The sequence below is a fragment of the Carassius auratus genome, chromosome 49 (assembly GCF_003368295.1).
Source record: "Carassius auratus strain Wakin chromosome 49, ASM336829v1, whole genome shotgun sequence".
In the NCBI taxonomy this organism is placed as follows: Eukaryota; Metazoa; Chordata; class Actinopteri; order Cypriniformes; family Cyprinidae; genus Carassius; species Carassius auratus.
In genome coordinates, this window is record NC_039291.1 from 11373955 (window position 1) to 11387920 (window position 13966).

The window sequence follows — 13966 nt, forward strand, 5'->3', positions numbered from 1 at the left end:
AGTCTTTAAAGATGATCTGATTGAGCATATCTTGCATGCACATAATCCAGATATTTGCATTTTTAATTAGATAAATGGCATCCCGTGTTTCCCTTTGTGATCACTGAAGTAGGCTGTGGATATATATTTCTAGGCACGTTTAATTAAACTTCTGCATGGGAAATCTCTGCCCTGTGCTCAGCTCCTGGGCTTTCCAAATATAGCGCAATGTAAACTATGATGTAATGCGTTGCTTTTGGGTGCATTGCTTACGCGCGCGTGCACGCGTCACGCGGCAATTGATCGTGCGTGTTATAATTCATTAGAACCTCGCGCTCTTGTGGCTCTGCCTTAAGTCTTTGCAAGTAATATCTGTGTAGGTGGTGTACGCATGAATCTGTGAAACTGTGTCTAGTTTTCCGCGTTTTATTTAAATCTTTCTTCAGCTTAAATAGTGATTGATATTTGAATGCATTGGGGCGGAATGTCATCTTGATATTGATCGTTCGAAAGCTGCCATAGATAAACTGGAAATGGCCACCATCGTGGAAAACCTGACAGGTACGTCATGTTATGTTTTATTTTCATTCTTTAAAACGAAGCCTCACCCAGATATGAAAGGAATTGGGTAAAGGATTATCGTGAAAGTGAGCTTCTTGAGCTGTTGTCATGGAAACAGGCTGCTGAGGAGAGAGGAAGATGACTGACCTGTCCAGGTGAAGAGTGCGTGACCCTTATCTAACGAAACGGACGTTTTTGCAGTTTACAGTATGCAAAAACAATACATTTGTTTAAATATGTTGTTGATTTAACAAATGATTTTATCATATAGGGAAGACAGACAGGCTAGATGTCTCGCTGTTTATGCAGTATATCCTTCTCATTTTATGTTAAACTTCGATTAAAATCGGTTACATTTCTGTTTATACAGATACCGTACATTTCCTCACTGTTATTAGAAAGAAAGAAAGCAGTTTATTAAAAACGCGTTGATCTTTTATGATAACATGCTCCAGTAGCAGAACAAGTTCTCACATTACATGAGGAAAACTGGTATCTTCCATTATGCATCCTATTATAGGCTTTTCTCGATTAAATTTAAATCAAAACAATTCAAGAAACAGACAAAATATCAAATCACTGTCTTAGCAGACAAATTTATAAACTGTGTAGAATTTTAAACAGACCAGTTCTAATTTAAGACAATTTACAAAAATATTTGAAACTAAATACAAAATCACTGCCATAGAACATATTTAATTGTACTCAAAATCTTATAGTTATGGATGTGCATTTGATGTGACACCTTTCTTTTGTTTCCACTACAAGCTATTAATGGTTATTTCTCAAACAGACAGATACAAATAAATGTGTTTGATATTGGGTTCTATTGATTAGATTCTTATGTTTATTGAAAGATTCTAATAATTATTTAACAATGCAAACTGTCTAATATAAATGCATTTTCCTTTAAAAACTAAAGCAAAAATGGGGTCTAACAAACTGTCCTACAGTCTGTGCTGTGAATCGTGGGAAATCACTTCACGAAAAATCAAGTTTGTGTTCCCCTGGTGAATTTAACTTTGCATATATTTGCATATTGGTTTCCACCAGCTTGTAACTGGGCTATAAACATAGACACTTAGGGACTTGAATATTTGGTTTGAGAGAAGATTGCACAGACTCCTGAAGGTGTGTTCACTGTTATGTGCTTTTCAACATTTCGTTTCCTTTCACATGCAAAGATGGAGGCTCAAAGAAGGACAGAATTCGACTGGCCAGAGATAAAAGAGAGGATAGGAGCAAAGGTGAGCTGCAAGTATTTTATTCAGTTATAACTGTCAACAAGGAAATATGTTCCTTTCTAAATTGTCTAAAGCATCTTGCAGACATACAGATAAAAAATAAGAGTAAAATATAGGTTAATATAACGGTGATGGGTCACAATGTTCGCCAGATGGGCGTACAGCAGTGACAGGCAGACACCTATAACGGTGTCCTGTATGGAAAGATGTTACCCCAGCTGACGGTTTTCCATCTTCACCTGTACAAGTAAACTGATCATCGGCAGCTAATGAGGCACACTGGAGTGTCGTCAACTCGCCTCTTTGTCTGATTGGCTAGAGAAGGAGCTGTCAGTGTAGAACTAGTGGACCATTGATGATGCTTAAGCCCACGCTGATTTACATAAAACTCTAACCACAACATTTGGAAAAGCAAACTCAGAACATGGAAACAAGAGTGAAGTGGAAACAGCAAAAGCATACAAAAAAGAAAAATATGTACAGAAAATGTCTGAGAGCACAAAAAAACTGAGAGATATAACAAAGGAAAACATGATTTTGTGTGCAAGTCGGAAAAAGTTGTTGAATATTATTTTTAAATGAGTTTAAAAAAGTTTTTATTCATGCTTATAATAAAAAAAATGCATTATTAATTTTTATATATACGCTTTTTATTTTTCCATCCGCGACCATTTAAAAAAAAAAATTGTATCCGTGACTGCAATACTTTTGGCAGAAAATTGATCCCATACACCCCCACCTTGTGTCTAGCTGTGCGTGAGCGAGCTCTCTTGGAGAAGGAACAGCGCGCTCAGCAGCAGTATGAACGCTCTCTGGTGGAGCGAGGGAGGCGTCTGGAGGAGCAGCGGCAAAAGGAGATGCTCCGTCGTTCTGCTGTGGAGGAGAAAAGGAGGCAGCACATGGAAGAAGAAAAGGTCAGGGGTTACAGCCAAACTTTATTCTCTTGGGGTAAACACTCATAGGGCAGATTTTTCTCTCATATAGCTTCTTAACTTCTTAAATATTTTTGGGGTTTAGTTTGTTATATTATTCTAAAATTATATAATTTTTATTATGCATAGTTTTTTTCTGTTAAATTTTTTCAAGTTTGCTTAATCTTTAAGCTGATGTGTGTAATCTTTAGCTATTAAAATACTTAATCACACAGTTTTTGGAGTCAAATGCAGCAAATAGGTAAAAATGTAAGAAATATGCACTACCTTTGAAAGTTTGGGGTCAGGAAGATTTTTTTCTTTCCTTTTTTGAAAGAAAATACACTAGCTTTTCATCCAGACAATGGAAGATCCAGAGTATTTAAAAAATCTGATTTAAAACAATTATATCTTTGCATTTTTGCTGATGCTACAGAAATTACACACATCATCTTTAAACCCAAGCAAAATTTTTGAAGTGTAAGAAACAATTCCACTGTTTCATATAGTAATATGAAAGCCAAAGTCAAACAACTGACAAAGGTGGAACGCCAATTTGAGCTCAATATGAGGCTGTCAGTAGCTATTTATATTAGCTCAAGATCATACATGTTGTCATTTTTGCTGGTTAGATTTTATAAATGTATTAAAAGTTTTCGTAACCTGTGTATAATTAAGTATTTATTCACCTCCTAGAGTTCCCACCTTTTGTGACATAGAGTTTTGTCTTAGCAGGAGAGTGAAGTCTTTGTTTAATATTGATTGAATACTAGCCACCCCCATCAGATGCTGCAATGATTGGTGACTCTCTCTGGAGTTATCAAATGACCTCACTGTTCCCGATGTTCATTCTTAACCGATATATACAAATCAAATGACTCTAGAAAAACATAGTGTGTCATAGAAAGGGTGTGTTTGAAGAAGCTTAAAGAAAAAATACTGTACGGTGTGATTAAGATGCCTACTTACAGAGACTACAGTTAGACAGTACAGTACAGTGGATCATTGTGTGCGGGGTGTGGTGCTGTTTCTGTGATTTGGTATGGAACTGCCTTTATGATACTTTGGATGGTGGTCTTTGTGATTTTAGACTTTGAGAGTTCTAGTCCCTATTCACTTTCATTATATGGAAAAGAGCACCCAGAATAATCTTTGAAAATTAATCTTTTTAAATGCACGTAAGAAATAAAATCATGGGGTGACATCATGATAGTGAGTAAATAATGACGGAGTGTTCATTTTGGGTGAATTATCTCTTGTGAAAAATAAAAGGAATAATATACTTAAAAAATTATAATTAAGTGGACATTGAATGTAATTGTTTCTGGTACTTAGCTGCATAATTAAAATTAAATGAAAATGTGTTGTATTTTATTTAATTTGCAATTAGTTTAATTAGGGTACTTGAGTACATCTTTATATGTAATTTAGTAATTACTTTTAATGTCCTTGAAATATGGTTAAACTGTACTGCTGAACATTGACAGGCATTTATGGTAAACAAAATAATACGTTAATGTCATTTCTGTTGAAACTTGTATTGAATAAAACACTACAGTTTAAAATTATAATCAGGTATTTTACATGCGCTTTGTAATTCAACACATCAAAATAAGTCTAAGATTATTGAAACTGATTCAGTGTGTACTTTGAAGTAAATCTTTTAATTTAACATTATTACTAAGGGCACTTTTTAAAAGTACTGTATGCTTCATTTTGTTGGGAAACAGTACTTTTTATTTAATTTCTTAAATTTACGTACAATACAGTGCAATACAGTTAAGTGCTCTTCTTTTTCACAAGGAATTCCTTTGTAAATACAGTTTTTTTTCATAAACTACAGAGTGACAGGTGACTGCCCATACAGTAGATACAGCATTAAAAATACAATGGTCAATATACAAAAATATTTAATACAGTCAGTATTGACCAATCAGAATGAAGTACTCAAGAGAGCCATGCTATTTCACTGTTTAGATTTGAGTTTTTATTCCTGAGAATCTATTTAATTGTGTATTTTACATGTATAAACATCTGGGCTTTGGAAAGGGTTATGCATTTGAATCAATCAAAATGTTAAAATAAGAGGGATAAACATGGTTATACTGGTTAGAGGAAATGCAGAGACTGTGGTGGGGGACAGAGAAATACATGAAAATACATATAGGCTTTCCTATTTTCACTCTGTGTGCGTGTACACACCATTTATGTCTGCTGAGGGGGGAGGATGTGGGTGGAGTTATGGCTTTTCTCTCCTCCGTCTGGCTGTACGCTCTCTTAGACACACAGTCACCTGGGAGGAGAGAGATACAAAGAGAGAGTCACTGAGAGTGAGGGAGAGAGAGGCAGAAACAGAAGGCACGCATACAAGGAGGAAGAACAGGAAGAGAGAGAGAGTCAGAGACGGATAGAAGAGCTGGTCGCCATGGAGCAGCCAGTCTCATCCCCATCCACTCATCGGCGTAGCGAAAGCTCGGTCAGAGAGTCTCTTTTCTTTCCTGTTTTTGAACGCAACGAGCAGGAGCGACTGGAGGCCCTGATGCGTCGTTCCGTGGGGCGGAACCTGCAGGCGAACCAGAGGCCCAAACGCTGGACCTGGGGCGGACCTCCAGGAGTCTGCGAGGGTGAGTGTGTGTGTGCTTGCGAGGGCGTGGGGGGTCCCTTGTGTGAACTTCTCTCAGGGTCGTGGGGAGCGGGGAATGGATGGAGAGAAAGGAAAACAGGGTGTGGGATCTGCACTGCAGCCCTTTTGTTTTGAAACCGACTGGGATTTTGACTGATACAGCAGCTGTGGGATGATAATGCAGCTGTTTTATGATGGAGCTGCAGTGGCACACAGACATCGAGCTGTTGGTGATCTCAAGGAGTCGCCTCAGTCACATAAAAACACCCTGTCTCAAGGTTAGCACTGTCAGTGATCGATTACAGACTCGTAGGCATTATAAATCATCCGTGCAATAGCTGCCTGGGGCAATTTGGGCTGTTATAGCTAGAGAGCAAATACCTTAAACTGTGCTGTCACTGTGAATGCACAGGGTATATTAGACTACGCAGCCGGAGGCTTTTTGCTCAGTCACTGCCTTGTTCTGGACTTTTAATAATACCTTTTTTCCCCTGAACATTTCAAGTACACAAGCCTAGGCTAAAATTAAAGTATGTTTTACAAGAAAAGGCTATTTCAGCCTTCCTGCTTTCAATGTCTCATGTTTAGTTCAATGTGTTAATTTTAGTTTCTTTGATTATGCTGAAATTTACTAGTGATCTCTGAGTTAAAATTGTATTTACACCTTTTTTTTTTTTTCAATGAATAACTCCTCAGTATACCTGAGGCTCAGGTAAATGAAATCAAGAAAAGATCAAGACAGATGTGAAAGCACCCTCGAAGCTGTGGTGCATTCATAACTAAATCAATTATTTACACTGTCCAAGAGCAGAGCCTAAAGCTTGATCCCGAGTCAGTCTAATAATATATCTTACGTGCATGTAATGTCTGATTTGCTTTGTGAATAAGGGCGAACGATTGAGAATGAGTTTATGGTCGCCCTTGGAAGACATTAGGCTCTCTGATAACCTGATATCATCGCATCAGCTGCATGCTGTGCTCTGGGTTATTTCATCTTGCAGTGGTTCATATTACCATCCTGGTTTATTAGCAAAATTAATTTTGTATATATGTACTTATGCATACAAAGAAAATAGCTTCCCATCAGAGTAAAAAACTGCTGACGCCATATATGTCAGTATTTCACAGGGACACACCGTTATGACTTCTCATAAAATTCACTGTGATATTGTGAAATGCTCATTCGTGCTCATGCTCCTGTACTTTCTCTGCTTTGCATCACCTGCCGCACAGGTGATCCTAAGATTGCCCCGCCCTCTCCTGCTGCTTCAGCCTCCTTAGCCAATCAACTCACTGCCTACCCTCCTGCCAGCAAATCCAGGAACGGTACTGACTTCCTGCTGCTTTGTGTGTCATCCCCGTTCACTTCCCTTAAGATTCAGTCAAAGTGATTCAGATGTTGTGGTTGCATGAGATTTTGCATAGGTGTAGTTTATATGTGTCCTGCACATATAATCTACACTGATGTTCAAAACTTTAGGGTCAGTAAGATTTTTGAAAAGTCTTCTGATTAACAAGTCTTCATTTATTTGATCATAAATACAGTAAAATCTTTAATATTGTGAAATATGTCACATGATCCTTCAGAAGTCATTCTAAAATGCTGACCTGGTGATCAAGAGACATTTCTTATTGTTATCAGTGTTGAAAAGAGTTTAATTTATTTTTGGAAACCTTAATACATTTTTTCAGAATAAAAGATGAATAAAAAGGATAAAAGAACAGAATTTAGTTTAAAAAGAAATATTTTTATCCTTTACGATCACTTCAAATGCATCCTTGCTGACTAAAAGTATTAATTTCTTTAAAATGAAATAAATCTTTCTGACCCCAAACTTCTGAATAGCAGTGTTTATTGGCCTTATCCATGGATGTTTTTGTTGCTCTGTGTTTTTTCTTATTTATTTCAGTGGTGAGTTGTATTATTTATGATGCTTGCTAAGGCATCACTAATGGTGTTGTTCATCTATTAATTTCACATCATTTCTAAGTGAACTGACTTACAATTTGTGCATGACAGATGATAAAACAAAACAAAAACATTGAATGAGGGATGTGAGTTGTATCTAGGGACCAGACTCATCAGAACACCCTTGAATCAGTTAGAATCATTAAAATCATATGGACACCAGAGCAACCAAATATATAGCAAATATATATTAACTTATAAATAATTGGCTTTTATATTGTTTTCTATGATATATTGTATAAATGTATATTGTACTGAAGTCAAATAAAGTTATATAAATGTTATCTGAAAAATATTATTGCAATATAAAAAGACAACCAGGAAAGACACATTTTCAACCAAATGCACTTATATATTGTTATTCACAGAAAAAATAACAGTGGGCAAGCACCTCTTGGTTGTAATTAGTTTTTTTTTACTGTGAGTGCCTTTTTCTTTAAGGTGAATGTAAACACTATTAATGAGGAAATTAAACTGTCTGGATTTAAAACCAATCATAGGTCATAGTTTAGATGCATCAGCTAATGGAGTCTGTCGTATTGTTGCTCACCTAGTAAGGGATCCGGATGCACAAGAAAGGAAGTGTAATCCGGATCTTCCTGCAGCTGCATTGCACCCCCTAAAGAATGCAGAGAGGGTCTCATCTGTCAGCTCATTGTAAATGCACGCCAGCTTAGCAAACTCCCCTGCAACATCACACATGAGCTACATAAACTCAGAAATCTACCTCACATGAAAATGAGCCTGCTGCTCATGAAAGTCTTTGACCAGTGTAAATATTCATACCCAAATGGCCACTAATTATTAATCAGAAAGAAAGCCTCTGGCATTTATCTTTCAAATTAACTTGCAGCTTTAAGTCTATGGGCGAATTAAAATCATTATGATAGTGTCTGATCGCCTGTGCTTTGTGTTTTCTTTCTCCCTGGAACCTTACATTGCACTGCAGTTCAAGATTTTATGATTTCGCCCGACTCCCCAGACTCTATCCTGATCAGGCATCTCTCCTCCTCCTCCACTACTTTGCCCAATGTGACAGAGAAAGGCAAGTGTTTTTGAATTAACCTTCTCTATTTAATTGATTTTAATTTCTGCCCCGCCCTATTTGCTCCTTTGTCTCCCTGGGACCTCTGGCCCCTCAGTGTCTTGTCTTTGTTCCCGAATAGCCTCCTCCAGCCCTCACAGATCTCCTTACAGGGCTTCACCCACTAGAGCCGAAGGAAAGAAGGTTAGCACATCATTCTACGGACAGCTGGATGAGCCCAGAGCGGCCACAACCCCAAAAAGCCCTCAGGTCTGATCTGCATAGATATGATTAACATTTTATCAGAAAGCTCCGATATTTATATTTGGTGCAAAGCACAATGGGACACAACCCACAGAAGAGCTGGTCTCCTAGCAACTGTATTGCTCAGATCTGTACATGTCCAGTTTCAGTCATGGATTTATAGCTGTATATAACCAGGGGGTTTGAATGTCCTGCAGGCCTTTTGACAGGTATATGAAACATGTAGATTATACTTTTTTTGTATACTTAAGAATGTATTTCTAGAACGTGTAGGCCTAAATTATATATCTTGAACATTCTAGAAGGTAAAAATGTTGATATTGATGAGAATTGTAACTTAAAATTATTTATTATTTATAGAAAACCGTCATTACCATCCTTCTATTCCAAACCTGATGACTTTCTGCTTTCTGTGAAAAAAATAAAATAATTCATAATTAATTTACATAAACATAAAATGCATTTTATGAGCACACAGGATTCAGCCATGAACAATAAATATAAAACAATCAACATTAACGTAAATTAATAAACGCTTTGTGGCTTCGTTAGAACAGTGAATTTGACAAATACATAATTCTGCTGTCTGTTTTGGGGGTTTAGACTGAGAAACCCGAAAAGAACATCGCCCAAACCTTAGCTGACTCATCTATGAAAAAGCTTGAGTCTCCAACAACACCCACCCAAAGTTCTTCTACCCACAAGAACCCCAGCACACCGAAAAGGTTTTCTATTCTATTAAATTATTTACTTGTTGTCATTGTTTGTTTAAAGATTATTTAAAGATTTTAGACTGAGTGTGTATTTGCTTTGTTTTTTTGTTTTTTTTTTCATTTGCAATTAGATCAAAGTCCTGTAAGAGCCGCATTCAGTCCCCAGCTACGGGTCAGTACCCTACTTCCCCGATGAAGCACAGAGCCACAACGCCATGTTTAGAGAACAAGAGGTGGGAAGGAGAGGAGAAAGGGTCCATGGAGATTAAAGGCTACAGCACTCTAGAGAAAAAGACCTCCAGAACAGAGAAAATCACAAAATCTACAAGCAAGGAATTTGGACATAATGCAGGTGTTGCATAATGCATTTAGTCCCAAAAATGTATATTCTGTCTAGTTTTATTTTTCATTTGTCAAGGCAGCATTTAATAATTGTAATTTTTTAAGTGTAAGTTTTCTATTTTTTTTTTCTTTTATTTAATTTATACAGTTTTAATAGTTTTAGATTGATTTCAGTTATATCTGATAATAATAACAATGCTCTTTCTTTAATCATTTTATATGACTGTCTTTTTTCTGATGTAAAAAATGGGATCTCAATCACGTGTCGTGGTCTAAGTGTCTCCTGCCTTGTGTTTCAGAGTCTCCAGTAACTCCCACTGGGAAAGCAGGTACCACTGATGCTGAGGAGGCCTCCAGGCTGCTGACGGAGAGACGTCGCCTGGCCAGAGTACAGAAGGAGCAGGAAGAAAAGCAACGGCTAGAAAAGGATAGGTAGAGATATTGTGTGTCTCTAGGGTCTGTGTGTTACATTTATGTGTTTGCTTCCATATTATATATCATCTTCTCCATGAATCTCAGCCTCAGGGCTGAGGAGCTCCAGAGGCAGCAGGAAGAGGAGAGACAGTGGCAGGAACAGGCAGCTCGACAGGCAGAGGAGAAAAGACAGAGACAGGAGGAGGAGCGCTGTCAAAGAGAGCTGGAGGACAGGCACCAAAGGGAACAACGTTGGAAGGAGCTCCAGGATGAGCTGGTCAGACAGGTCGGAGGGATATATGTAATATATATTACATTAAAAACAAGTATTTTATTAATTAATTGTTCAAACAGTGGGAACTGAAAGTCTGAGGCTGCTGAAAATTGTATTGATTTTTTTTTATTGATTAGAAATTTAATTTATATTATGTTATATTATATTATATTATACTAGATTAGATTTTGAAAAAATAAATACAAATAAAAAATATCTATTACATTTCCGGTAATGGTCTTAGATGTTTGAATCCCACTGTTTAAATAATAAAAAAATAAAAAAAAACATCAAGTAATCATTATATAATTACAAAAAGGACAGTGAAATGGCACAGAAATTAAACTGACTCATCAAGACACATTTAGCATAGTCATCCATCCAGACACGTGCAGCACCAATCTGTCTTCTGTAGCTGTAAATATCTGTAGGGATGAATGTGGAATAGTTGGAGATGTGATGTGTCATGATGTTTGGCAGAGGGAGGAAGCATTGCAGCGTGTTCATAGAGAGGCTGAGCGGAAGAGACAGGAGCGAGAGCTTCTGAAAATTCAAGAGGAGCAGGAGAGACTTCAGAGGAAGAAGGTTCTTCTTTTTACATATTTTTCATCTGATACTAAGAAAAAAATAGACTTGTTTGGAGATCATGATTTAATTAAATGTTGATGTATGATGTTTGCATGTGATTTTGGCAGCGTATTGAAGAGATCATGAAAAGGACAAGAAAACCTGATGGAGAAAAGGTAAATACATTCTCTGCAGGCTAATTCAATTATCAGATGACAAATATTTACTAACTGCAGCAAATAATATTGCATGTCATGTTTTTGTATAGAAAGAAGTGCAGGTGGAAGTCCCATCACCTATATCTGTTTCCCAGTCCATCTCACCGTCTTCCTTGGAAACCGAAGGTACTGATATGACCCATACAGTTCTACAGTGGGCGTATAGTAACATTTAACCTCACCTTCCACTGTGTGAATTCACTCAAACACACACATGCTCTTTATTATTAGTCTCTTGTTGAGTGACTCAGCATGTGGAAAATCTATTTGAAATTAGTTTTTTCTGTTTCTTCCACAAAAATAGAATGTTAATAATCAGGTAAAATTGCTTTACTTTTGGATTAAACTACATTAATCTTGTGCAGCAGGTAACACAGCGATAATCAGTCCACCAAAGGCAACACCTGAGTCTCCAGTCATATGCCTTGTGCCACTGGAGATAAAGAGCTGCGGGGCAGATGATCTCTCAGATGGGGTCCAGTCCATGGATGTCAGGTTAGCCTCCAACAAAATCATGCCACTTTATTTCAGAAAAAGTAGGTCTGATTATAGCATGCTAACGACATTGATAAAATATTGTCAGTCCCTTTAATAAACTAAAATACTTGTCATTGCAGCCCAGTGTCCAGAGAAGAGCTTGTTCCAGAATATTCCCCCATCAGCGAGATCTCACAGAACAGCATGACTTCTGTGGCTTTGGACGATATCCACGTTCTGACGGGGCAGGTCTCGCATCCCAAAGTGTCTGCTGCTCCAGCGTTTGGTGACTGCAACAAGAATCTGATCCAGGATTGCAATAGCACTGCTATTGACTCATCACTTTTCCAGAGTCTTAGACCGCCTTCAGACAAGCTCAATATCTAACGCAAAGGTGATTGCTAAGGCAAAGGTTTTTACTGGATTTGGGTTTCTATTTAGTCTGTTACAGACAGAATTTTTTCAGAATTCCTTATTCAGGCAATTGATATATGAACCCCTCTGTTAAACCTTCAGAAAATAGATAAAAAATCACAATCTGGTGTGTGTAAGTGCTGCTGAAGTATAGATTTATGACTCGTTTTGAGAAAGCAGCCTTTAAAATATGTGTTGTGAATATGAAATCTACAGACACAAATAGATCAAGTGCAAAAACCGTATTTTGGATGTTTTCTTTTCACTAGTCTGAAACAACACGTCATATATTAGCCCGAAATCTCAAAACTGACCAAATGTTTTTGCCTGTAGTGTCTTGCCTTAAAGGGATAGTTCACCCAAAACTGTTTTTTTTTAATAAAGCTCTGTTATCGTTTACTCACCCTCATGTCATTCCAAACCTGTATGACTTTTTTATTCTTCTGTGGAACACAAAACAAAGTGTTCATAAAGTCAGTAGCAAGTCTGTATAATGAATTATTTATTCAGACTAGTTTGGTGAACCTGAGCAACTGATTCATTCATGACTCAAAAGAACAACTTGCTCACTAATTGGCTATTTTCAATATTCAAAGAAACTCATACAGGTTTGAATCAAAATAAGAGTGAGTAAGTAAGTAGAGATTATTAATTATTTGGATAAACTATCCCTTTAACCATCACATATTTTTTGTCTTTTCTGTTTTAGACACCATTGAAGCTTGGGGCTGGACTGAACTGATGGAGTTGGAGTTGAGCTGAAAGATGAGACCAGGCCTTTGTGCCTCAGCAGCTTCCTGAATATCCTCTGAACAGAAGAACAAGGACTGAATGACAAACCATGTGTTAATAATAGCAAAGAAGGGACGAACTGACAGCTAATTTCCCCACACATAAAATAAAATTTTGCCTGATCCTCGTAGATATTATGTTTCACACCGTTTCAGCTTGGTATCAACAAACAAAGCAACTGTATTAGCACGGTCCTAGTGGTCTTCTTATTCTTGTTATACACCTGTAGCACTGATAAGTGATGCACCGTGACAATTGTAGCAGCTCCACTGTGTAATTTGTTTTATTTTGAGTGGCATAAATGACCAGCAAACTGAACAATTATGTGCTGAATCTGCTAATTGTGATGTATTGAATGGCTGGCATTTGCAAACTGTATATTGTGTAAATCCATGACTTCTCCCCATTGTCTCAGCAATCCGAGCTTTGTAGTCTGAAAGTGGGTATGAATAGATGTAAAGTGTGATATTATTCCACCATAACGCTGTTATACTGGCATTAATGTATTATTAGTCAACAGAAGTTAGACGTTATGGTGACCTATACAGAAAAAAGGGTACTTCTAATGTAATTTATTGTGTAAAACTTTAAAAAGAGAATTAAAAGTGCACAATTTCATTGTGTTAAATAGCATAATGCTTTTAATTCTTCATGGACTTTTTCTGTATTTTGTTATTACATAATTGCACACAGCTCTATGCACACAGAAAACCAAGCAACCATAAAGAACAACACAAATCAAGATAATTGAGCATCTATAAACGTATATTAGTGACTCAAAAGATCTGTAATTCCTGAGTATGTCTACCATCTTGTATACTCAGGGTGAGCTTTGCATGTGAGCGCAGTTCTTTTTATTTTTGGTCGTGATATCATGATGCTGTTGTGTAAAAATACAGATGCACTGGATTGCTTCAGGACCAATAATTAACTAATTTCTTGAAAGATGTAAGTATCTATCTATCATCACAAAAACTTGGGATGTTGATTATTTTTTTGATTATAACAGAGAATGATGGGTTTACTGAAATTCAGCATTTCAAAAGATATTTGAAGAAAGGCGCATGAATTAGCTGCTTTGAAGTTGCCAAACCATGATTTGACATAAAAAATAATAATAATAAACTACCTTGATCTTTGCTTATTACAGTTTATATAGTTTACTGTTTTAAAGTATGTA

The 13966-nt window shown here is 36.9% G+C and overlaps 1 protein-coding gene across 4 annotated transcripts; it reads left to right on the forward strand.

The window, feature by feature from the left end:
- The first annotated feature begins 224 nt into the window (after positions 1–224).
- LOC113066213 (MAP7 domain-containing protein 2-like) lies at positions 225–13100 on the forward strand. Of its 4 annotated transcripts, none has more exons than XM_026238015.1 (17): positions 225–540; positions 1725–1787; positions 2535–2698; positions 4977–5319; positions 6552–6644; positions 8237–8332; positions 8454–8515; positions 9179–9300; positions 9420–9640; positions 9930–10062; positions 10150–10330; positions 10799–10903; positions 11014–11061; positions 11154–11229; positions 11469–11598; positions 11721–11974; positions 12704–13100. In XM_026238015.1, exons 1-16 carry the CDS (start codon positions 513–515, stop codon positions 11965–11967), a joined length of 2112 nt encoding a protein of 703 aa, XP_026093800.1. In that variant the 5' UTR covers positions 225–512; the 3' UTR covers positions 11968–11974; positions 12704–13100. The 4 variants fall into 4 exon arrangements, with proteins under 4 accessions (XP_026093800.1, XP_026093799.1, XP_026093801.1 ...); XM_026238014.1 differs by having other exon boundaries at positions 227–540; positions 8454–8581; XM_026238016.1 differs by having other exon boundaries at positions 229–540; positions 5217–5319; positions 8430–8581.
- Positions 13101–13966: the final 866 nt, after the last annotated feature.

Bases quoted from the DNA above. Each gene is read 5' to 3' on its own strand.
- LOC113066213 (XM_026238014.1), top strand. From the start codon at position 513: ATGGCCACCATCGTGGAAAACCTGACAG. The intron at 8,582-9,178 runs GTCTGATCTGCA...TTGGGGGTTTAG, and splicing joins CAACCCCAAAAAGCCCTCAG to ACTGAGAAACCCGAAAAGAA. The intron at 10,904-11,013 runs GTTCTTCTTTTT...TGATTTTGGCAG, and splicing joins AGAGACTTCAGAGGAAGAAG to CGTATTGAAGAGATCATGAA.